This window comes from Euleptes europaea, chromosome 18 (assembly GCF_029931775.1).
Source record: "Euleptes europaea isolate rEulEur1 chromosome 18, rEulEur1.hap1, whole genome shotgun sequence".
Taxonomy (NCBI): domain Eukaryota; kingdom Metazoa; phylum Chordata; class Lepidosauria; order Squamata; family Sphaerodactylidae; genus Euleptes; species Euleptes europaea.
Genome location: NC_079329.1, coordinates 27,592,115 through 27,617,528, shown reverse-complemented (window position 1 = coordinate 27,617,528; position 25,414 = coordinate 27,592,115). Strand labels below are relative to the sequence as shown.

The 25,414-nt window shown below is 47.4% G+C and overlaps 1 protein-coding gene across 8 annotated transcripts in view; it reads left to right on the top strand.

Annotated features, from left to right (window-relative positions):
• The window catches only part of SRCIN1 (SRC kinase signaling inhibitor 1), a 321,558-nt gene that overhangs the window by 182,449 nt on the left and 113,695 nt on the right, over nt 1-25,414 (top strand). For 7 of the 8 annotated variants that reach the window (XM_056864754.1, XM_056864749.1, XM_056864755.1 and 4 more), the window contains one exon: nt 15,360-15,383. The exons of the other annotated variant lie outside the window; for it this stretch is intronic. In XM_056864754.1, coding sequence (XP_056720732.1) covers nt 15,360-15,383 — 24 coding nt within the window. The remainder of the gene's footprint in view (nt 1-15,359; nt 15,384-25,414) is intronic. 8 annotated transcript variants of the gene reach the window in all.

Here is a 25,414-nt window from a genome sequence, read left to right as displayed (position 1 = left end):
TTCCCCATTTCGCACATGAGAATCGAGTTATTTTTAGAGCCGTCCTAAGAAGAGTTATTCTGACCTAATAATTGACTTCAGTGGATTTAGAAGGGTGGAAACCCTGCTGAGGGTTACACTGTTACAGTGCTGTCCTAAGAACATTTTCCTGGAAGTAAGCTCCATTGAGTAGACCAGTTTGGGATTGCACTGTAAGGTGTTACCTGTAAGATGTTGCTCAAACATATTCCACACATGCACACCCATTATTAATTTGTGTTACTGTTGGGCCATTTGTGGGTTTGCACATTGGGGCACAACTCTGGGGGTTGAGGAAACCCAGTGGACCCAAATCAACCACATGTTTCAGCCTGATTTGACTGCAACATGATTTTGTGTGTGTGTGTAATATATGTCATTTCTAGACTGTCATTTGCCCTCAGTCCTAAGGATGGGATGGAAACCAAGATGCACAGTAAAATAAATCCTCCTTATTCATACTGCACCTTCAGATGCTGTACAAAACACTGAAACGACACAGTCCCCGGCCCCAAGGATCTACAATCCATCTTAGATAAAGAAAGCGGCGGTTCAGAGAGAAACTAGGAATTGGACCTTGAATTGTTGGGAACAGGGCTGGGGGAGGCAGTTGGCCGTGGAGGAGCGAGACTGGAAAGAGTTAAGGGCTGGCCTTGGAAAAAAGAAGAAGGAAACAGCTTGATAAGAAGGAGGCTGCCTGATTCGTAGAGGCAGGCACATGTGCGCTGGATCAGGGCCCCTGCATTCAGCCAAGTCGCAGGAGAATGGTTCTGCTTTTAACCCAACCTCCCAACGCTGTGCCTGTGAATTAATCGCTGAAACAGTTCGGCATGGCTGAAAAAAGGGCATCTGTGGTTTTTGGCTTCAGGTTGGCAACTGTCTTGTCCTCTTGTGACACCCCGTAAACACAAGCTGGCAAAGCCCTGGCACGGTACCCACTTTCCAACATCCAGTTTTCATCAGTGCTCCGTCTCCCCGGATAATTTTTTTTTTTTACTACATGGGCAATAATTGGAAATGGTTATTAGGAACCTGGGGCTTTGGCTTCTTTAATTTAGGCAATTTGGGAGTGAGCGGATCTGATTATTGACTATAATAATAATAAAGTAATGAAAGTTTATATAATACTCTTGAATGTACACAATCCATGAGATACGTTATTTCAGTTGTCCTCACAAGAGCCCTGTAAGGTAGGCCTGTGGTGTTCTGAGGGGTCAGCTGAAAGTGGTTCTCTTCTTACAAACATTTTGAGCAATAATGACAACAACAGTAGTAATAATAATAATAAATTTTATATGTATCCTCCCCTCCCCCAACGAACTGGGCCCAGGGTGGCTATGTTGAAAGGTATCCCATCTTCAGTAGTTTTTCAAGAATTGCTTCAAAAGATGAGAGTGGAGTGTGCTAAGATATTTGCCCGTTCTTGAAGATCTGCCCTCACTCTGAATTGCATATTTGCCTTTAGTGGCATCAGCACATAACCACATAATTGGCTTAGTAGCACTGTGACATCATCCCATTCAGGACATGGTTCCTTTTCTTTCTTTCTTTCTTTCTTTCTTTCTTTCTTTCTTTCTTTCTTTCTTTCTTTCTTTCTTTCTTTCTTTCTTTCTTTCTTTCTTTCTTTCTTTCTTTCTTTCTTTCTCAAGTCACAGCTAACTTATGGCTACCCCAATGGGGTTTTCAAAGCAATAGATGTTCAGAGGTGGTTTTGCCATTGCCTGCCTCCGCATCACGACCCTGGTATTCCTTGGAGGTCTCCCGTCCAAATACTTGCCAGGGTCAACCCTGCTTAGTTTCTGAGATCTGATGAGATCAGGCTAGCCTAGCTATCCAGGTCAGGGCTCTATTGCCCCCGGATTATGGTTACTAATTTCCTCAAAATATTGATCTAGGAAATATTCATTGCCCTCACTCCAAACTGGTTTAATTTGCCTTCCATGATGCCATCGAGTATTCAAATCTAATTGGCTATGCAGCACTGTGATGTCATCCCAACCCGATTGGCTCTGCCATTGTGATACCATCCCATTTACTACGTGATCCTCATTTGGCTAGGATCATCCCTGTGCAATGAGGAAGAAGATATAACAGCTTTAAAGCCCTTCAGGAGCACTGTGAAAAAAGCAGTGAAGTACTCAGTTCCTGGGGATGGTGTATGCTTTGGGATAGTACATGGAACTGACTTCTATGTACTCTAATGCCTCAGTGGTTTCCTTCTCTCCTTGGGTCTTTGGTAGAGTTCCTCACAACAGAATGGTTTGCAACAAGCAAAAGCTGCAGCTTGCACTGCACCCCTCGACTCAGCATCATTTCAGACATTTTTCAGTGATGGTTATTATGACTCAGACTCCCTGCTTGCTAGCTACAAGTATCCATCTGCACTGTGATTTGAACACATGAAGCTGCCTTATACTGAACCAGACCCTCGGTCCATCAAACTCAGTATTGTCTACTCGGACCGGCAGCGGCTCTCCAGGGTCTCAGGCAGAGGTCTTTTGCATCACCTACTTGCTTAGTCCCTTTAACTGGGGATTGAACCTGGGTCCTTCTGCATGCCAAGAAGAGGCTCTTCCACTGAGTCACAGTCCCTCCCATGTGCTAAGCTCAACACGGATCAGTTTCTGACACCTGGTTATACCTGGCCAGTATGCGCTAAGGCATCATGTGCGACTTGGGCCTCAGTGGCGCACAGATTCACCACTGGTACTCATGACCATCTGTTCACACTACCACTGTTCACACTACCAGACTGGCTGCAAGCAACCGGGCAGGCTGACCTTGTGTGAATTGGCCTTAAGGGTCTTAGAAGCAGGTGGAAGTTATGTTCCGCCAGCAAAATGGATTGTGTCCCACGGGAAGGTGTATTATCGAACAAGTTGTGGAATGGATCCGCTGGGAGGTGATGAATGACACACACACACACACGAAGCATCTCTTCTGGAATTCTCATGGCTATTTTGTTGACAAGCAGAATGCAACCGGGAAGCTTTCCTGGGCAAAAGCCAGAACCAGATGTTCATCTGCAGGAAATGCTGTTATGTCATAGTAATAACATCTTGGAATATTTTTGGCATGCGGTAGCTTGAGACTCACCTACCTTTCATGCCCTGCATCTGAGGACCCAGTTAGATATGATAGCAGCATAACTTGAGAACAAGTTTTGCACCTATAATATATAAAGTGGTGTGTGTGTGGTCAATTACTATAGCACAACTGAACTCTTCCCATGCGCCTGGCTTAATTTCCTGTGCCCTTCAGGCAAAGCAAAGCGAACTTCCAGTATCGGAGTTAGAGATGCCAACTCTGGGTTGGGATATGCCTGGAGAATTTGGGGGTGGAGCCTGAGGAGAGCGGGTTTTGGGGAGAGCAGAGACAACAATAGTTAAATTGGGGAACCTCCTGCCCCAGGATGTGGCAATGGCTACCAACTTGGAAGGCTTTAAGAGGTGAGTGGACATGTTCATGGAGGAAAGGAGTATTCATGGCTACTAGTAAAAATGGATACCAGTCATGATGCATACCTATTCTCTCCAGGATCAGAGGAGCATGCCTATTATCTGAGGTGCTGTGGAACACAGGCAGGATGGTGCTGCTGCAGTCACCTTGTTTGGGGGCTTCCTAGAGACACCTGGTTGGCCACTGTGTGAACAGACTGCTGGACTTGATGGGCCTTGGTCTGATCCAGCCGGGCTTTTCTTATGTTCTTAATGAGGGCAGAGGCGATGAATTTCCCAGGTTGGGAAATTCCTGGAGAACTGGGGATGGAGCCTGGGGAGGACAGAGACCACAGTGGGGTACGATGCCATAGAGCCCACCTTCCAAAGTGTCCATTTTCTCCAGGTGAACTGATCTCTATTGCCTGGAGATCAGTTGTAATAGTGGGAGATCTCCAGCAGCCACCTGAAGACTGACAACCCTAATCAGAGCCAAACTAGGGAAGTGACATTGGAAGACAGACAGCACAGAGATCAAGTGTGGGGAAAAGAGGATTTTTCTCCCTCTGTCCGTACTAGGGGTGTCAGCCTCCAGGTGGGACCTGGGGATTCCCCAGAATGACAGCTCATCTCCTGGCTATGAGATCAGTTCCCCTGCAGAAAATGGATGCTTTGGAGGGTGGACTCTATGGCATTGTACCCCACTGAGGTCTTTGTCCTCCCCAGGCTCCATCCCCAGTTCTCCAGGTATTTCCCAACCTGGAGCTGGCAACCCTACTCAACCCACCTCCTGCCATGGGCCGGGGAGGACCTGGCAACCCTACCTAATTCTAATCACAGGCACAGTCCCGAGTTTTGTAAGTCAGAAGAGGCCAGTAGTAATGTGAGCAACGTAGCCAGTAGTTGGGGTCTTGGGGCCGACAATAAGAGTCATAAAATAGAATTGGTTTGCAGGAGCGAGCTTTTTTTGTTCATTTGCCTTTTTTCAGCAATAAACACCAGAATGTCTTAGGGCAAAAGTTCTGCCTTAGTATTTTCCACAGAAGAGATTCCATTTAGAAATCCATTTTAGCGCTGCAAGTTTTCAGATTTCAACCAATTCCATTTATCGAGCCAATCATACAATATTTTGAATGGTACATCTCAAAACAGCCCCCAGACGTTTTCACAGATATGTATTTTGCTCGCAGTTGCGCTGCATCATAGTAATGCTATGGCTGCAATAAAATTGATGATGTGCAAGCATGTCTTGCTTGTGTTGTATTGTGGTGTTTGTTGCATTGTGGAATTTGATTAATTCAAGCACAGTCTGATGATATTGCTTTAGATGTCCAGATGGATGTTGTTGATTTAACATAATTTGGTGAGAATACAGAAGACAGTTTGGCATTAGCTTGAGAAGGCAAACATCCTGAGATTATTAGCTTTTTTTCTACATGTCACCAGTTTGCCGAAAACATGGCAGATTTTAGAGTCACCAGATCAGAAGAGAATTTGGATCCACAAGATTCTAGGTTGGAGGTCCTTTGACAACCACAGTGACCAAGGAGCTCTCTCTGTTGCCTATACCATCTGAGTCCTAAGGTAGGGCACAAAAGCATGCCATGGGGTATTAGATGCCCTGTAACTGCGGAACTCCCTTCCATGAGAGGTTTTCTGTTTTGGTCTTCTTAGGATGGGTGGGATTAAAATGATGGTATCAGAGAATTGAGTGGAGGGGGGTAGTTGAGACACAGTGAGAATGTCCTGTCCTTTCTCTGAGCACGTGCAGCCATACAAAGATAGCCGAGAAAATAGAAGCAAAGTGCCTAGGGAAAGGAGTTATATATCTATTATTAATAATAAATAATCATTCTTAGATGTCTTCTGTAAGTGTGGGAGGGTGGTGGTGCCTGTCTTCCAAGGAGCCTTTCTGCAAGAGGTGAGCATTGGATAGGGTTGCCAACTCCAGGTTGGGAAATTCCTGAAGCTTTGGGGGTGAAGCATAAGAAGGGCAGGGTTCGGGGAGGGACCTCAATGGGGTATAACGCCATAGATGGCTCCAAAGCAGCCATTGTCTCTGGGGAAACAGTCGTCTGGAGATCAGTTGTCATTCCAGGGGATCTCCAGGCCCCACCTGGAGGGTGGCAAGCCAAGTTGTAGAGAGGCAGGTTTCTTGGGCCAGAGGAAGACTTCAGACTTGGCTGAGCCAAGCAATGGGATACAAGCCGCTGCACTGCAAGTGGTAGCTAACCTTAGAGAGCCAGCATGGTGTAGTGGTTAAGAGCGGTGGTTTGGAGCGGAGGAGTCTGATCTGGAGAACCGGGTTTGATTCCCCACTCCTCCACATGGGTGGTGGCGGCTAATCTGGTGAACTGGGTTGGTTTCCCTACTCCTCTACATGCAGCCAGCTGAGTGACCTTGGGCTAGTGGCTGCTCTCTTAGAGCTCTCTCAGCCCCAGGGTGAGAGAGGCAAATGAACAGGGTATCTGTTGTGAGGAGGGGAAGGAAGGTGACTGTAAGTCAGTTTGATCCTTTCTTAAGTGGTAGAGAAAGTTGGAATATAAAAACCAACTCTTCTTCTTCTCCTCCTTCTCCTCCTCTTCCTCCTCCTCGTGACTGCGTACCCTCCAAGGCAAGCTGGGAATTTCCCTGCATTTGGGACTGGGTGTCCTTTAAAACTTTGCCGCCAGCCTGGTCTGTTTGCTGTTGTAGTCATGTCTGGGCTTGAAATTTGATCGAGTTTGCTGCTTCCTGGTCACTGTTCCCATGGCTCTGTTTCTGAATGGAAACCAGGGAGACCGGAGCCAGTAAGCGGGTGGGTGGGGAGCCGAGGGGCTGAATGACAGTTTTGTGTTATCAGAGCCCTGCACCTGCTATCAAGTCAGGTTCCTGCTGAACTCGAGTAAGGTTTGCAGATTCCTGCCCTCCAAAGTACGGAGGGGAGGGCAAGAACCTGGGTCTGGCCGTGAGCAAAAGCATCAGGTTCGGGAGGGGGGGGAGAAAATCACCTCAGTAATGTCAAGACTTTCTGTATCAATGTTGTAAAGACATTTCTGAAATATGGAGAGACCACAAACCTGCCTCTCTTCAGTGAGATGGGGCGAGAAGGAGGGGATGCGCCATGTTTTCTAAACAGAGAGCCACAAGAGTTTCTAAGGCCTGGTTACGCTGGTGGACCTGTGCAGGAAGCACACACAGCAGTGTGTGTGAACAAGATCTTGGGAGTACGGGTGGACTGTAAGTTAAATATGAGCAGCCAGTGTGATGCAGTGACAAAAAAAAAAGCTAATGCGATCTTGGGGTGCATCAACAGAGGCATAACATCTTAAAAATGTCGTAGTTTCCCTGTACACTGCATTGGTCAGGTCGCACCTGGAATATTGTGTGCAGTTCTGGAGGCCCCACTTCAAAAAGGATGTGGACAGAATGGAGCAGGTGCAGAGGAGAGCGACGAGGATGATCAGGGCCTGGAGACCAAGCCCTACGAGGAAAGGCCGAGGGAGTTGGAAATATTTAATTTGGAGAAGAGGAGGTTGAGGGGGGACATGATTGCTCACTTTAAGTATTTGAAGAGCTGTCACTTAGAGGAGGTCAGGGAGCTGTTCCTGTTGGCAGCAGAGGATACGACTCGCAATAATGGGTTTACATTGCAGGCAGAAAGTTACCAGCTGGATATTGGGGGGGGGGGGATTTACAATAAGAGTTGTTCGACAGTGGAATCAGCTACCAAGGGAGGTGGTGAGCTCCCTGTTCCTGGCAGTCTTTAAGCAGAGGCTGGACAAGCACTAGTCAGGGATGCTCTAGGCTGATCCTGCATTAAGCAGGGGGTTGGACTAGATGGCCTGTGTGGCTCCTTCCAACTCTGTGATATGATATGTCCACACTTACAATTTCCTAGATGTTATTTGTGCGCTTCCCAAAAGCAAAGCTCGATTTACAGTGGATAGATCTACCAATGAGCTGGAGTCACTGTAACCGAAGATAGTACTTCCATCTGCTGAGGCTGGTTGTCCCAACAACTATTTGGGCCAAAATTATATGAGATAGCTGTTGCCATCTCTTCCCCCCACCCCCAATTATTGAGCTTCTCTGGGGTGCTTTGGCCAGTCACCATCCAAGAGTATGTACTAAGCGAGCCGCACTTTTGGCTTGACCCAGCCTGGCAGCTGTTATGCAGAAAGGTGTCAAGGCACTCCGCGCATGCTCAAAAGCCCTTTCTTCCCCTTTGGATTGCTTGCAGTGGTATCAGGATTAGAGCCCTGGCACTGAGCAATGGCTCTTGCTCCGTCTGCCCAGAAACTGACCTTCAGCTGGCGTGCCGTTTCACAGTCACACGGATTGGCTTTATTCGACCTTGCCATCCCATTCCCGGCCTTCCTCATTCTTCATACTGCCCTTTCCGCCTCATCTGCCTTGATTTTATCGGTGCTTATGAGGCTGTCGCTTCAAATCCTCTCGCATACCCCTTATCTTCTTTTGATTCCCCCGTACAAACAAGGAGCTATTAATTGTGCCTCTCCTTCCTTCCTGTGGAGAGGGGTGAGGGAGAATATTCTGCTGATGTCATCATCTGCCCTGGCCTGCTGCAATGCAATTGATTTCCCATGCTAACTGGTGCACTGAAGGGTATATGCATTGGATAGCTTTGGGGGGGGATGTTGAATTCTGGAGTGGAGGATGAAACGTTTTGCAAGGATGCAAGCAGCAAGCACCCTGACCTGGATGGCCCCAGCTAGCCTGATCTTGTCAGATCTCAGAAGCTAAGCAGGGTCAGTCCTGGTTAGTACTTGGATGGGAGACCACCAAGGAATACCAGGGACATTATGCAGAGGAAAACAACGGCAAACCACCTCTTGCCTTGAAAACCCTACTGGGTTGCCAGAGGTTGGCTGCGACTTGACCGCACTTTACGCACACACAAGCGGGTTAAACCTGGGGTTCAGTCACTCTTCCCACCACTACTGAACCGCATGTAGCTTACCTCAAGCCATAGCTTGAGGCAGCATGAATATGCCCTCCAACAGCTGCTGGCAATGTGGGAGAATTTGGGCATGTTCCCCGCAGCCGCAGAAATGGCCTGCACCTCCAGGAATGCAACCTGGTGCAAACAAAGCACTATCTCCACTACTATCCAGGATGCAAACAAGTTGATATCTTTTCTAGGGACCTGTGTGCGAACTAACACACTCCTCTGGCAGCCTCATGTGACACGGGGCAAAGAAAACAAGTGTGAAGGTATTGAGAAAACAAACTCGTGGGCCTAAAAAAAATAATCTGCCATTTAATACTGTATTTCTCAAAATAGCTTGAGGATCAAATAACAGACTTTATTGGGGGGGGGGCTCACCTCATTTCCTCTAAAACGGTGATACTCAGTGACTGGGGAGCCACATGTGGCTCTTTGATATATCACAGGTGGCTCTTCTGAGTACCATTCCCCAATGTGGCACCCACCCCATTTTTCAGGAAAGTGGGCAAGGTGATTGGCCAGTGGGGGTTGTGGTTGGCGGGTGGATCGCATGTAGCACCAAGAGGGGTTGTCTCTTGCAAGACTAGAATTTAACTTGATGGGAACTCATAGCACGAGGAAACATTTTCTCCTCTAACATCCAGCCCTAATAAAGAGTTCTTGAGAACCTGAGACCTTGCACATGGCTTTGTGTCATGAGTCTGACTTGCTAGCTCTTCCTCTCACTCCAGATACACAAGGACTGGCGAAGGTTCAGCAGGGGTGGGGAGAGATCACCGTACATGCTCAGTGGTACTTAAAAAAGAGATAGTTAATTTACTATTAACGCTTATATCTTATTGTATGTGTGGATGTGGTGAGGTGGGGCAAAGGGCCGTAATCAAACGGCTCTTCCAGTTGATGGTCCTTGCCAACGTGGCTCTCTGTGAGCCGCGGCGTATGTACCACTGCTGTGACATTAAAAGAGAGTTAAAAAGCACATAGCTGCTTTGAAAACTTCCACCTTGTTGAAGCAGGAGGTGCTTCAGAAGAGTCTGGCCTTTGTGTCTGCAGGGGGCATCCATTCCGAAACACCCGCCTCCATCATATGCGGATGCTTGAATTGGAATTTCCCAAACTTTTTTAGACCCTCCCTATATTTTGTGATTGGACCAGTGGTGTGGGGCTAGGGTTGCCAACCTCCAGGTGAGGCCTGGAGATCTCCTGGTATTAGTATTGATCTCCAGATGACAGAGATCAGTTCTTCTGGAGAAAATGGCTGCTTTGGAAGGTGGACTCTATGGCACTGTACCTTGATGAGGTCCCTCCCCAAACTCCGCCCTCCCCAGGCTCCACCCCCAAAATCTCCAGGTATTTCCCAGCCCAGAGCTGGAAACCCCATTTGGGGCCCACTTCCGGTTCTCAAACTTCCCATGAGCTCAACAAAGTGGGGGGATCCCTGCAGTACCGAGTCATGAATAGGGTTGCCAACCTCCGGGTACTAGCTGCTATTACAACTGATCTCCAGCCAAAAGAGATCAGTTCACCTGGAGAAAATGGCCACTTTGGCCATTGGACTCTATGGCACTAAGTTAGGGTTGCCAGGTCCCTCTTCACAACCGGTGGGAGATTTTGGGGCGGAGCCTGAAGAGGGCAGGGTTTGGGGAGGGGAGGGACTTCAATGCCATAGAGTTCAATTGCCAAAGCGGCCATTTTTCTCCAGGTGATCTGATCTCTCTCAGCTGGAGATCAGTTGAATTAGCAGGAGATCTCCTGCTGCTACTACCTGGCAGTTGGCAAACCTATACTAAGTCCCTCCCCAAACCCCGCCCTTCTCAGGCTCCACCCCAAAAACTTCCCACTGGTGGCGAAGAGGGACCTGGAAACCCTAGTCTCCCGTGTCAAAAATTATCTGCCCACAGAAAATTAGCATGAAAGGCAGATGGGTTCTGGTTAAGCCTTCTCCCTGTCTTGCTAGTTTTTATCCATGCAGGGGTTCTCTTTTGCCGCTTCAGGGGAATCAAGCATGCAGTTCCCCCACCTGCATTCTGAAGCGCTACAGTTCCGAAGGACTGTGCAGTCTTATTCTGAATGTAAGCATCAATTCAGAGATTAGGAAGGCTTTGAAGATGTGCACAGCTGGCCTTTTCCTTCCTTCTGTTACAGAACTCTCTTTTTGGATGATTAGTTTGGTATCCTCCTGGAAAGGTCAAAGTCTTAGTAGCTATAACTGAAGAAGCATATACCATGTGGGACGCACATTGCTTTCGGAGCAGTGGATGCTAAATATCCTCGAAGGTTAACTGAGTTGGTTTGCTTGTGGGATCCCTTCCACTTCTTCTTTCTTTCTTTCTTTCTTTCTTTCTTTCTTTCTTTCTTTCTTTCTTTCTTTCTTTCTTTCTTTCTTTCTTTCTTTCTTTCTTTCTTTCTTTTTCTTTCTTTCTTTCTTTCTCTCTCTCTTTCTCTCTCTCTCTCTCTTTCTCTCTTTCTCTCTCTCTTTCTTTCTTTCTTTCTTTCTTTCTTTCTCTTTCTTTCTTTCTTTCTCTCTTTCTCTCTCTCTCTCTCTTTCTCTCTCTTTCTTTCTTTCTGTCTTTCTGTCTTTCTGTCTTTCTGTCTTTCTGCCTTTCTTTTTTTAGAGAGCCAGCGTGGTGTAGCGGTTAAGAGTGGTGGTTTGGAGCTGTAGACTCTGATCTGGAGAACCGGGTTTGATCCCCCACTCCTCCAGATGAGCGGCAGAGGCTAATCTGGTGAACTGGATTTGTTTCTCCACTCCTACACATGAAGCCAGCTGGGTGACCTTGGGCTAGTCACACACTCTCAGCTAGTCACACACACTCTAGGGTGAGAAGAAATCCTAGCTAATCCCAATCCCAAAATCATTGCAGGCTCCCAAATTCTACAAACCCAGAGAACCCTGTACCGCTTTTAGCCTGCTTTTCACGTCTAGCATAACGTATCAGTCGAAACATTTATTTTTCCATCCTGCCGCCCCATGTAAAGATTTACAAACAAGTTCACTCTGCTCAGAAGCACGTTGAGGGACCTTGGGCCAGTCACTCTCAGCCCAACCTGTCCCACAGGGCCGTTGTTGCAACAATAAAATGGAGGAAGGGAGAACTATGTTGTAAGCCACTACGGTTTCCCCATTGGGGAGAAAAGCAAGATATAAATATTTAAATAAATAAATGCTAAATGAATGCCATCCACAAGCCCTTGAGCCCGACCGGTCTTGACCCCCCCCCCCCATCGCTTTCAAAAAAGAGTAGCTAGGAGTTGGTTCTTGTAGGTCAGGGGTCGGCAAACTCATTTGTCAAAAGAGCCAAATATCAACAGTACAACGATTGAGATTTCTTTTGAGAGCCAAATTTCTTAAACTTAAACTATATAGGTAGGTACACTGTTTATTAACTTAATAAACTTTAATTAAAGTTTTAATTAAACTATAGGTACACTGAATAACATTTGATATCATACTTAATAGTGATCTTATTTATTGATAAAAATTAAATTGTAAGTCCCTGCCATTTCCCCCTCCCCGTCCAGAGTCCTCATCTGGAGGCCTGGTCTACCGCCATAAAAGCCTATTGGTAGACCTGGCCTCCGGAGGCCCATAGAAGCCAATTGGTAGACCTGGCCTCTGAAGGGGGACTTTTTCCCCTCCTCGGAGTCCAGGTCTACCACCAAGAAAACCAGTGGGTAGACATGGCCTCTGAGGAGGGAAAAAAGTAAGTAAGGTATCCATAAAATTAAATAATGACAATGACTGACAAACACTTAATGTGAACAATGTGAGCAAACTTTTCTCTAGATTCACAGACGCAGTAAACACATGAGAACATAAGAAAGGCGGTGCTGGATGAGACCAAGGCCTATCAAGTCCAGCAGTCTGTTCCCACAGTGGCCAACCAGGTGCCTCCAGGAAGCCCACCAGCAAGACCAGTGCAGGATCATTGTCCTGCCTGTGTTCCATAGCACCTGATATAATAGGCCTGCTCCTCTGATCCTGGAGAGAATAGGCATGCATCATGACTAGTATCCATTTTGATTAGTAGCCATGGATAGCCCTCTCCTCCATGAACAGGTCCACTCCCCTCTTAAAGCCCTCCAAGTTGGCAGCCATCACCACCTCCTGGGGTAGGGGGTCCCACCATTTAACCATGTGTTGTGTGAAGAAATACTTCCTTTTATCAGTTTTGAATCTCCCACCCTCCAGCTTCAGCAGACGATCCCGAGTTGAACCATTACGTGTGTCCTGGGTCGGGGGGCCCATCCGCGCCCCGGGGCTTTCCCGCCACCCTCCACTTACCAGACAAGCCCCTGCTGGCTCCAAAGTGTGCCTCTTCCCTACAGGGACCCGCAGGCCCAGAAGACGACGGGGGAACGGAGTCGGCGCCGCAGAAGTTGGGGCGCCGCAGCCCAGCGCCACTGCCGGTGACGCACCGCCAAAGGAAGCCCGCCCCACCCAACAGCTGATAGGCGGGCGGGCGGGCCAGGAACCGCCCAGCCGCCCACCCAGCAATTGCGCGGCTAGAGGGGAGGGGAGGCTTTAGCCTCCCAACCATTGAGGGCAAGGGAAAGGGGGACCTGACCATTCTCCACGGCGGCGGGGGGGGGGGGAGAGACAGAGCGCCCGCTCACCTGCTCTCTCACGCTCGCTTGCTCTCTCTCTCTCAGGCGCGCCGGCTCCGCAGCCTGGCTGCCGGCGTGAGTGGGTGCGAGAGCAGGGGCTCCGAACCAAGTTCGGAGAGCCGCACTCAACGGGCCAAAGAGCCGCATGCGGCTTGCGAGTCGCGGTTTGCCGACCCCTGTTGAAGGTTATCCGGGCTGTGTAACCGTGGTCTTGGTATTTTCTTTCCTGACGTTTCGCCAGCAGCTGTGGCAGGCATCTTCAGAGGAGTAACACTGAAGGACAGTGTCTCTCAGTGTCAAGTGTGTAGGAAGAGTAATATATAGTCAGAAGGGGGTTGGGTTTGAGGTGAGTCATTGTCCTGCAAAGTATTAAAGGTAATGTGCAAATCATTGTCCTGTAAGAATCAAGATAATGGGCTAATGAGGGTGTGGTATGTTAATGTGGAACCACTAGCTAGGAGGTCTGCCATAAAAGGTGGGGGACCTGTGACTCAAGCACTAATAAGGGTTAGTGCCTTGAACGGTTTAAAGTGCTATATAAATGCTATGATTATTACTTTAAAAAAAACAATGGCACAAAGCAGCAAGCTTTAGGGTTGCCAACCTCCTGGAGGAGCCTGGAGATCTCCTGGAATTACAGCTGCTCTCCAGATTCAGAGATCAGTTTCCTGAGAGCAAATAGTTGCTTTGGAGGGTGAACTCCATGGCATTATACTTAAGGTTGCCAGATCCCTCTTTGCCACCAGCAGGAGATTTTTGGGGCGGAGCCCAAGGAGGGCGGGGTTTGGGGAGGGGAGGGACTTCAATGCCATAGAGTCCAATTGCCAAAGCAGCCATTTTCTCCAGGGGAACTGATCTCTATCAGCTGGAGATCAGTTGTAATAGCAGGAGATCTCCAGCTAGTACCTGGAGGTTGGCAACCCTAATTATACCCCATTGAGCGCCCTCCCTTCCCTTAACCCCACCCTCCTCAGGCTCTACCTCCAAATCTCCAGGAATTTCCTAACTTGGAGTTGGGAACCCTAACAAGCCTATGCACTCACTCATCATCTCAGCCGTCTGTTGTGCACTGCATCTCACTGTTATGCAAACCCAAGAGCTGGGGGTGCCAGCCTCCAGGTGGGACCTGGGGATCCCCCGGAATTACAGCTCATCTCCAGACTACAGAGATCAGTTCCCCTGGAGAAAATGGCTGCTTTGGAGGGTGGGCCTCTATTAGGGCTGCCAACCTCCAGGTGATAGCTGGAGGTCTCCCACTATTACAACTGATCTCCAGCCGATAGAGAGCAGTTCACCTGGAGAAAAATGACCGCTTTGGAAGGTGAACTCTATGGCATTATACCCCATTGAAGTACCTCCCCTCAACAAACACCACCCTCCTCAGACTCCGCCCCCAAAATCTCCAGGTATTTCCCAACTCGGAGCTGCCAAAACTCACTGAGATCTCTGCCCTCTCTAGGCTCCATCCCCAAATCTCCAGGAGTTTCTCAACTTGGATCTGGCTGCTGGCAACCTACCCTATCTTTTCTGATGTCCACAAATGCAGTGTGGCTCTCTCCGCTGTAGCAAAGCAGACCAGTGGTGATGAGATCATGCGCTACTGACCAGCCTGTCTGATGATCGACATGTGCTCAATGCACACTCCTTCTCTTTGGGCCCTGAGGTCTTCTTGATGCGCTCTTTCTTTATGAGTATATCCGAAGCCTGTATTCCTCGAGGGACGTGATTATCTCTACGGCGTTCCTGTCAGACGCAGCCCTGCCAGGACCACATTCAACATGCTCAGATTTCAGGCTGGAAACCGGTATCTGGCGTAGGCTCTGCTTTGAAGACTTAAACATCTTGGCAGTGGCATAAATTATGCAAAACAAGCAAATACATCTATCAAGTTTCCTAATTTGCATGACATTTTGTGGGTGCAAAATCGGGTTGTGGTTGTTTCTTTCCCTTTTTGTTTTCTTGACAGAAAACTTTCATTTATTCATCGGTGTGCCGATTGCCCACCGCCTTCCCCTATGAGACCCTGATGCTTCTGTGCTGCTGTGTTTTTTAAAAAAATTTCCTTCCTTGCAGTGAAGCCATACATCTCTGCCACCACGTCGACCTGTTTGAAAGCCTTGCCGTATAATTCCCATTGACCATCCCTCTTTATTTTGGCAAATCCATTGCTTTTGTTTGAAGAAAAAAAACCATTGGGAAGGGACTTTAAACAAACAAAGCCAAGCAGTCACTTCTCACACCGTTTAAAGTCAACTGTTTTCTCAAAACAGGATCTTAATGGTATTTTTTTGTTTTTTGTTTTTGTTTTTTCTTTTCTTTTTTCTTTCTTTCTTTGTGTTTGTTAGCAACCCAACTACTGGAGCTTTAAGGTCAGTACTTCCAATTTTTCCCCTCCACGCTTTTGTTGAAAACGAATGCATGCGCTTTTCCAACCCTTTCTCTGTATTGCTGTGCGCGCAGGCAGCGGCAGGACGGAATTCAAAACGCCGGCTTCTTTTTTTGCCTTTTCTTTCTTGCACCGGACTTCCTGTTTCTGAGAACTAGCCCCCCTCACATGAAGCTATACACAGGAGTGCTCCAGGAATATGCGCCGCTGTCTTGACACTGTAACATTGGAGGGTCAGGGGCTAACATTACATGCAGATACGTGTACCTTCCTCCCTTTTCTCAAATGAAAAGCAGCCTGTGGAAGCTACCACTGGCAAGGGAAGAATGGCAGGTGTTGAAGAGAAACTTTGCCCTTTCTCTGCCAGCTGTATTTCTGTTCAGAGCCTTCCCCCCTCTTCCATTGCTGTTTCCCCGGGGCTCAGGGAAGACAATGAACAGAAAAGTGGGCTGCAGAGAAAGAGTTCAGCCCCACCGGCCCTGTCAGCTTTACAGCTTCTTGAGGCAGCTTTTCATGAAGAAAGAAAAGAGGAGAAAGTTACACCAGCCTGCATGTCCCGTCTAATTTGGCCCTAAATGCATGATCACACTGCACATCTAAGCTAGTTTAAGGTCTGCTTAACTTAGGGTTGCCAGCTCCGGGTTGGGAAATACCTGGAGATTTTTGGGGCGGAGCCTGAGGAGGGCGGGGTTTGAGGAGGGGAGGGACTTCAATGCCATAGAGTCCAGTTGCCAAAGCGGCCATTTTCTCCCGGTGAACTGATCTCTATCGGCTGGAGATCAGATGTAATAGCAGGAGATCTCCAGCCACCACCTGGAGGTTGGCAACCCTAGCTTAACTGTCCTCCTTCCTCTCTTCTGTGCATGGATCCGCTCTGGGTGTGTGACTTCCTTTGGAACCTCCCTATGTGGGGAAAACAATTGCCTCTTGCCTGGATGGAAACCTGCACAAAATACTGCTGCCCAGGGCTTGCAAAAGCATCCCAGCGTGGATTAGCAGAATGGACATGGCAAACGGGCCTATTTGTTGGTTTGTTTTTGTTGCATCATTGTGGGCACGGATGGGGCTTCACAGAGTGATGGAAGCAAGAGGCAGATCCCTGCCCCAGAGAGCATACAATCTAATACTAGACAGTGGTGTCTAGAAAAGAGAACAGAAGAAGAGGAGGGAGGAAGAAGCAAGGGGAGCAAAATGCCAGAGGGAGGGAAGAAATGGGAGCAGATCAGTTTCTACATGTGCCAGACTTTCCACCTGTGGTAGCGGGAATAGTGGCAAAGCAGCAGAAACAGCTGAGTAGTCCTCTAAGACAGGCGATGTGCATCTTCATGGTAACATCACTGGCTAATGTGCCGTTGGCTGCTGGCCTCAAACCTCTGAGAACTGTAGATCTGTGACGAACCTCATGTTCCCCTAATCAGAATATGCTGTATTCTTGCAAAACCACAGTCCCTAACATTCTCTGTGAGGAATTATGATGAGCAACCGTGTTTCAAGCCATTTCTAAAATTATAATGCCATCCATGACTGTGGTTTTATGGAATTTCATATGTCAAATCTCTGCCCTGAGGAGTTTCCAGTCTAAATACCGACAGTGAGGCAAGGGCAAGGCAGCGTATCAAGGGACAATCGGACCCGCGCACATTTAAACTTCATTTTGGCTGGGGATGGCGATTGAAATGTGCAAGTCAGCTTGAAACACAGCTCCAATGTGTAGGCAGGCCTTTAATTTACACATATGTTTAACTAACTCCAAGAAAGTCACAAGAGTGGTTATGTCAGCTCAGCAGGATCTGTCGTTTACAAAGCTCATTAGTCACAAGTCAATACATCCACGATACTTTTTTGGGAACAACGTGCGCACTGGGAAATGTGATGTGGTGAGCATCTCTGCGTTTTGTGCTGAGCTGGGGGGGGGGCGTTTAAAAGCTGAGATGCCAGCTTTAAAAGCTGAGATGCCAACTTTCCTGTTTGAACCCCAGGCCAAATGGATCCGAAACATGACAACGATCCAGTATTTTCTTAAACTATGATTCCTTTCATTATCGCGCCAAGAGCACTTTAGGATGTAAAACATGGCTTGCCTCCAAGCTTCCCCCCTCTTCCCCGATTTCCCGGGTGCAGAAGGAAAGAAAAGATCTTGCTTTTCATTAGGCAGTTTTTGTGCCTGAAGTAAAAAGTCATAAGAAAAAGTCGCAAGACCTCTCCCCCTTAGTTTGTACTTAACAGGCAACCGGAAATTAAATGCAAAAATAAATGCAAATAATTTTTAAAATGCAAACAATTTTTAAATGCATTCCAGCCAAATCATTTTTAAAATGCAAATGATTGTTAAAAAGTCACTTCTGTAGAATACGCTTCTCGAAGCCCTTGCTTCACGTTGTTGGGTAGTAAGGTTTATGGGTGGGAAAGGGGCCTTTGTCTGGCTGCAATGGTAAACCTGTCTCAGTGCAATCCCATGCGAGGTAGGGTTGCCAGGTCCCCACTCACCTTCGGTGGGAGGTTTGTGTGTACATCTTGTGTGTGCGCGCACACCAACGTGGCACTTCCGGTTTACAACCAGAAGTGCCGCCTCGCAAGGAGCCTTAGACCACTCAAACCGGAAGTGCCGCATCAGCGCACACGTGCCCTCCGGCCCTCAGCTGGTTGGCGGACAGAGGGGCACATTACCGGGGGTTTGCCCGCCACCAGCGGGCACCTGGCAACCCTAATGTGAGGGCATCGATTTCAGTTGAGTCATTTTGCATAGGGTTGCACTTAGGGTTGCCAACCTCCAGGGGGTGGATGGAGATCTCCCTCTATTAGAATTGATTTCCAGGCGACAGAGATCCTTTCCCCTGGAGAAAACGGCCGCTTTGGAAGGTGGACTCTATGGCATTATACCCCATTGAAGTCCCTCCCCTCTCCAAACCCCGCCCTCCTCAGACTCCACTCCCCAAATCTCCAGGTATTCCCCAATCCGGAGCTGGCCACGCTAGTTGCACTGTTGGAGTTGTTTCATATTGCAAGGGAAGCCAAGCCAGCATGCTCCATGACATGCTAGTTTTCTGTGTGAGGGGGAGTTCGCTTTTATTTAAAATTTAAAGTAACAGTTTGATCACGTGAGCCCCACCACCAAAAGGTTGACTGTGCCTCACTGATCATCACTAGGCCCCAAAAAACACAGTGAGATCGTGCAAGCCAGTGCAAGGGTGCATTACATATTGAATACTAGGGTTGCCAACAGGCCTGAAGAAAAATGCCCTGTCCCTTTAACACAAGTTTAATGAGTAGAAATGGGCAATTGAAGCTTTTCAGGGCACAGGGGTAAATAACATCACCTGGCAAATAACAACAAATCAGTCCTCTATTAAAGGAACAGTACATTTTTCTCCAGACAGCTAGAACCCCTAATGGATACTTAAAGCTGCTTTATACTGAGTCAGACCATCGGTTTATCAAGGGCAGTCTTGTCTATTCTGACTGGCAGTGGCTCTCTAAGGTCTCAGAGGTCTTTTGCATCACCTGCAACTTGCTCCTTTAAACTGGAGATGGCAGGGATCCGGCCTGGGACCTTCTGTATGCAAAGCAGGGGATCTACCACTGAGCCCAAGTCTCTTTCCTGCAGACTGGGATAAAGCTGGAGATACCAGGGATTTCTGCATTCTTGGCTTGCAACCATTTGATTCAGTCAAATGAGGCCATTTCTGTGTGACAGGTCAAGGGAGAGAGGATGTCATATCAGCAATGTATCTGATTCTCCAAGTTTTCTTGGTCATAGCTAAGCTGATTTACATTTCTAAAGCTGCCCGTGGGTTGGTTGTAGAGTTCGAAAGATATTGACGTATACTCTGTGGGGCCAAAGAATAGGAGGTGGTGTGTAAAGTCAAATGGCAGAACAAGTTGATGAAGGAGAATGTGAGCTTTCAGGTCCCACTAAAATTTTTGCGTGACTCTGTTGAAGAGTTCAGTGAAACTCAAAAGCTTACATCCTTTCACACGATCCAACAAAATATTCCATTGTATTGTCGAAGGCTTTCACAGTCAGAGTTCATTGGTTCTTGTAGGTTATCCGGGCTGTGTGACCATGGTCTTGGTATTTTCTTTCCTGACGTTTCGCCAGCAGCTGTGGCAGGCATCAGTCCTCTGAAGATGCCTGCCACAGCTGCTGGCGAAACGTCAGGAAAGAAAATACCAAGACCACGGTCACACAGCCCGGATAACCTACAAGAACCAATTCCATTGTATGTTTTGAAAAATATATACGTATATATATATATCTTTTCTAGAAGATTGGCGGATGACCTGGGGGAGGTGTATGTATGTGGTGGAGGTTGTTTTGCTAACTTCTTGCCAAGGAAACCCAACATCTCTGCTCAAAGCCAGTAATGTAAATCAATGGAACTTTGTTTGGTGCCCATGCAAGCTTGCCTGCTGAATTCTGAACACAGGAAGCTGCCTTATACTGAATCAGACCCTTGGTCCATCCAAGTCAGTTTTGTCTACTCAGACTGGCAGTGGCTCTCCAGGGTCTCAGGCAGGGGTCTTTCACATCACCTGCTTGCCTGGTCCTTTTAACTGGAGATGCCGGGGATTGAACCTGGGGCCTTCTGCATGCCAAGTAGAGGCTCTACCACTGAGCCACGGCCCCTCCTGAAGCCGGCATTTGAGCCTTCGTGGAGTTTGTATCTCTTTTTGCAAGGAATAGCACAGGGCCAAGAGGAGAGGTGTGGATCAGTGGCTGGCTCCTGAGTGGAATTACTAGAGTAATTATCCAGCCGGCTTTCTGTCCCACTAACAGCCGAGCAGCAGGTAGAAATTCCACCGATGCTGCTTACACCAGCATGAGGTTGGAGCGCTAGGGAGGGCCTGAGGAAGGTACGAGATCTATGCTAGAAAAGAAAGAGGGCAACCATGGGTGTGATTAGGGATGGTTGATGGAAGGGGATGTGGGTCTGTCAAGGAGAAGCCCCCTGGAGCTATTTACTGAACAGTCCCCTTTTCTCCAGTGCATCTGCTGTCAGCTGTTGAACATAAGAAGAGCCCTGCTGAATCAGAACCAAGGGCCATCTTGTCCAGCACCCTCTTTGCCAGAGTGGTCAGCCGGAGGCTTCCAGGAAGACCACGTGCAGGGCACGAAGGCAAGAGACCTCTCTTTCTGTTTGCCCCTCCCCGAGCAGTTGGTATTCACAGGTAGATTGCCTCTGATCAAGGAGGTTCTATTTAGCTCTGTGGCAAATGGCTGTTGATGGAACTGGGCTAAACCCTTCTTAATCCCATCAAAGCCCCATAACTGATCTCCTTTGGGAGCAAATTCCACTGACGAATTGTGTGTGAGGTGAAGAAATGCTTCCTTTTTGGCCTGTCCTACCTCTTTATTTATTTGGATCTTTACTGTACCCACTGGGGCCCCAAAGCCGCTTTTGACACTTTCCCCGCCTCTGTATTATCTTCACAACACTCCTGTGAGGTAGGTTAGGATGAGAGACAGTATCAGTTTGAAGGTCACCAAGCAATAGGGTTGCCAACCTCCAGGTAGTAGCTGGAGATCTCCTTCTATTACAACTGATCTCCAGCCGATAGAGATCAGTTCCCCTGGAGAATTTGACACACTAACCATTCCACCATTTCTGCCAGTCAATGTACTGGATGATCCCAACTTCTAGATAATATAAGAGAGGCAGGAAAAAGCATTCTATCTACCCTCTTTCTCCAAACCATTCATATTTTTATAAATTTTATAATTTCTCCCATACTTGTCTTCCCTCCCCTTAAGTCACTCTGGTATACTATGTCCTTCATCAGTAGGGTTGCCAACCTCCAGGTACTAGCTGGAGATCTCCTTCTATTACAACTGATCTCCAGCCCATAGAGATCAGTTCCCCTGGAGAAAAATGGCTGCTTTGGCCATTGGGCTCTATGGCATTGAAGTCCCTCCCCTCCCCAAACCCCACCCTCCTTAGGCCCCCAAACCTCCCACCGGCGTCAAAGAGGAACTTGGCAACCCTCATCATCAGTTGATCTCAGGGTGTTTCCACATAGAGATTTCCCCCCAGTTTGGCGTCCAAACTGGAGTGGGTGGGGCTAATGGAGGGTCCACTGAATGTTGTCCCATAGTCATCCACTTTCTTTGTTTCCCCCCTGCTTTGCTGCAACCTTTCCCAAACCTGGTTTAATGCAACCTTTTTGGAAATATTGCTATCAGAGCCTTTTGCGCACCATGTATATATGGGAAGGCATGCATTTTTTCAGGTTCTGCCCATGCCGGCACCATTTTCCTTGCCAACAACAAAGGGGGGGGGGAACTTACGTAACCCTAAAAACAACAGAATTAAGTACCCAAAGGTCAAGAAAGAAATCAACTTCCAAGGGCAAATGTTATATAATGTACAGGTTACATCAATACAAAATATGTATATATTTATTACAGACTAAAATCAATAACATATATAAGGCCTTGCAATAGCCTGCCAAACCAACATATTCATGTAAACACAACATAGACATAAAATCAACTGACATTTTGCTATAGCATTATAATGCTATAGCATTATCTCTTGCCACCATCAAGTAGCTCCTCTGCATTCCCAGTTTCCATTTTTAAACAAGAGTATGTTCCTAGTCCTTGCCCTTGCAGAGGCACACCTTTCCTCTTATATCTCCGAAATGAAAAATGTTAGAGCCATGGGGTTTGTTTTGTTTTTAAAGAAAGCTGAGAATTCAGAGGAGCTAGTAGATCATGGGAGGAGACTGCTATAATATTATTGCATTTAGCGACTGACAGTTTTTTTGAAAGCCAAAAAAAGTCCTCCAAGGAAGAGATGGAAACGGCAATGGGCAGAGACAAGTAAAACATGGGAGAAATTATTGTGAGGTTGCTCTGTTGCAGCTGCAAAGGCCTCTGCTTTTGCAGCAGCGAGAGCTACACAAAGAATTCCCTCCATGCAGAGGCAGCCTCAGAGGAAATGAGGCAGGTATGTTGCCACCTGTTCTGTATTTCAAGGAACTATTCCTTTATTTGAGAAATACTCATGGGAAAAATGAGATGCACCATAACTGCAAACCGCAATTTGAATTCAAGACATTGCCAGCACAGTACCTTCTAATAAAATACTGTACGTTCTGACACAATTAAGATGTCATTTTCTCAAAAGATTAAACAGGAGCCGAGTGGCACCATAAAGACTAACAAAAATTTATTCCGGCACAGGTTTTAGTGAGTCAGCGCTTCCTTCATCAGATGCATAGAGTGCAGTGTGCTCTGATGTATGCCGCAATCAATTTTGTTAGCTTTTAAGGTGCTACTAGACTGTTTAATTTTGCTGCGACAGACGGGCACAGCTACCCCTCTAGAATTACTTTCTTACAATGTGTTCTTTATTTTGGTGCAGAGGGCGACTCTAGAAGTGGAGGGGGGGGGAAGGCTGACTGGACTTGCTGCTTCTGGAATTGCGGAGGGTGGTTTGTGAGTGGCAGAGGGTGGAGAGGCTTCCTTTGAAACACAAGAGTGGAAAGCATGGCCTTTTGATTCCTTCTCTGCTAATCCATAAGGACTAGGAACTTGCCTGTTGTGAAAATTTGCAGGAATTGGCATCGGTTGCTCAGCTCGTTGTGCCATGCTTGCGGCAGGCTGGAATTTGAGCATTCTGTCTGTTAGAAAATGTTTGGGTACAAGATAAAGGGAATTCAGGAGAGAACAAAAATTTGGTCAAGATTCCCTATAGCGTTTTAAGCACTTGCAATACAATGTTGTGTCAAGATGTTGTGTCAAGAGCCAACGTGGTGTTGTGGTTAAGAGCGGCAGACTCTAATCTTAGGGTTGCCAGGTCTCTCTTCGCCACCGGCGGGGTTTTTTTGGGGCAGAGCCTGAAGAGGGCGGGGTTTGAGGAGGGGAGGGGCTTCAATGCCATAGAGTCCAATTGCCAAAGCAGCCATTTTCTCCAGGTGAACTGATCTCTATTGGTTGGAGATCAGTTGTAATAGCAGGAAATCTCCAGCTACTAACTGGAGGTTGGCAACCCTATCTAATCTGGAGAACTGGGTTTGATTCCCCCCTCCTCCACATGAGCGGCGGATTCTAATCTGGTGAACCGAGTTTGATTCCCCACTCCTCCCCACATGAAGCCTGTTGGTTGACCTTGAGCTAGTCACGACTCTCTCCAAACTCTCTCAGCCCCACCTACCTCACGAGGTGTCTGCTGTGGGAAGAGGAAGGGACTGTGATTGTAAGCCACTTTGAAACTCCTTACAGTAGAGAAAAGCAGGGTATAAAAACCAACTCTTCTTCTTCGAGAGCCTGTGCATTGTAGTGGATGGAGCATCGGAAGTGCGAGACCCAAATACAAATCCTGATGAGCCCTGAAGCTCATTGATTGTGTGTGGGAAACTTGCCATTTTGCAGGTCTTTGGAGTGGTAGCAGATAATTTTTCTAAATAAATAAAGTGTAGTGGTTGTGAGGATAAATGAGTTGAGAACTGCCAAACACTCTGTATGCCAGAAAACAATATCGGAATGGTTCGTGAGAATAATTATGGATTTGCGCCTGTTTGCAGAACCAGCAGGGTTTTTTTTCAGGGTGGGGGAAGAGTGCTAGGTGTTTGAAAAACCTGTGGCATTTTGGATTAGCTGCTAAAAGCAAGACCAAACCACTGACGGCAATTTAAATCTTTCTTTTGCTACACACCAGGATCACAGCCTTGTTTTCCCCCAAGAAAACCCATCACCATTTGGTATGCATCTTCTGGATTTGCTCTTGTTAGCTGGTCTTGGAGTAAGACGTCATGTCCTCTTGTAAACTAGAAACTTGTTAACTGAACGGAAGCAGGGAGCAAATCAACACTTTTCATAACAGAAGAAAGTAAGCAGTGGGTTCCACAGGGGTATTAGGAAAAGGGCTTTTTAATTTGTTCCAAGGAGGAATCAGTGTAGCTTCTCCTAAGGGAAGTCTTGTCTCCCCAACTTACAGAGTTCTTTGGGAAGGTTAACATATATATAAAAAAGGGTGATCTGGTAGATGTTATATACTCAGCCTTTGCAAAAGCCTTTGGCAGAGTCCTTTGCCAATAGGGTTGCCAGATCCCTCTTCACTACCAGCAGGAGGTTTTTGGGGCGGAGCCTGAGGAGGGCGGGGTTTGGGGAGGGGAGGGACTTCAATGCCATGGAGTCCAATTGGCAAAGCAGCCATTTTCTCCAGGTGAACTCCATCAGCTAGAGATCAGTTGTAATAGCCGGAGATCTCCAGCTAGTACCTGGAGGTTGGCAACCCTGTTTGCCAAAGACTCTTGAGTAAACTTACCTGAGGCAGGGAGTTCCACAATGCAGGGTGAGTGGGTTGACAACGTGGCAAATCAAGTTCTGTGTCAAATTATGTCCAATGACGTGAAAGATGGATCCTAATTTCAAAGATACGCTGACGGGTCTAGGCTGGCCGTGCCTTACCAGGAAAGAGAGCTTGGGGCTGTAGTGGCTGGCTCAATGAAAATGTCAATTTAGTGCTCTGCAGCGATGAGAATGTCAAGTTCTGTGATAAGGCTTATTAGGAAACAGGATGGCCAATATCGTAAAGCCCTTTTATAGATCTGCAGGGGCAGCTGGATTTGAAATACTGTGCCTAGTTCTGGCTGCCCTGTCTCAAAATGGCCACAGTATTGCTGGGAAAAGGGACAGAAGAGGGCAACCCACATGGTTAAGAGACTGGAGTATTTTCCTTGAGAGAGAGGCTGTGGAGTTTGAGCATTTTTAGGGCACGGAAAAGATGGCAAAGGGTGAACATGACAGAGGTTTAGGAAACGATGCATAGGTGAGCAAAGAGAGGACAGAGATAACTTTTTATCCCTCTCCCACGATAGTAGAATTCGGGGGCAACCAGAGGAGTTGGTGGGCAATAGATTGTGGATGGTCAAAAGGAGGGGCTTGATTCAGAGTAAATAATCTGTGGATTACTCTTACCTACTGCACATAGCCGAGCTGAGGGGCCACTAGTGTAGGCTCGAAAAGGTTGGGGACCCCTGATCTATCTCCTGAAGCTCTCTCCTTGG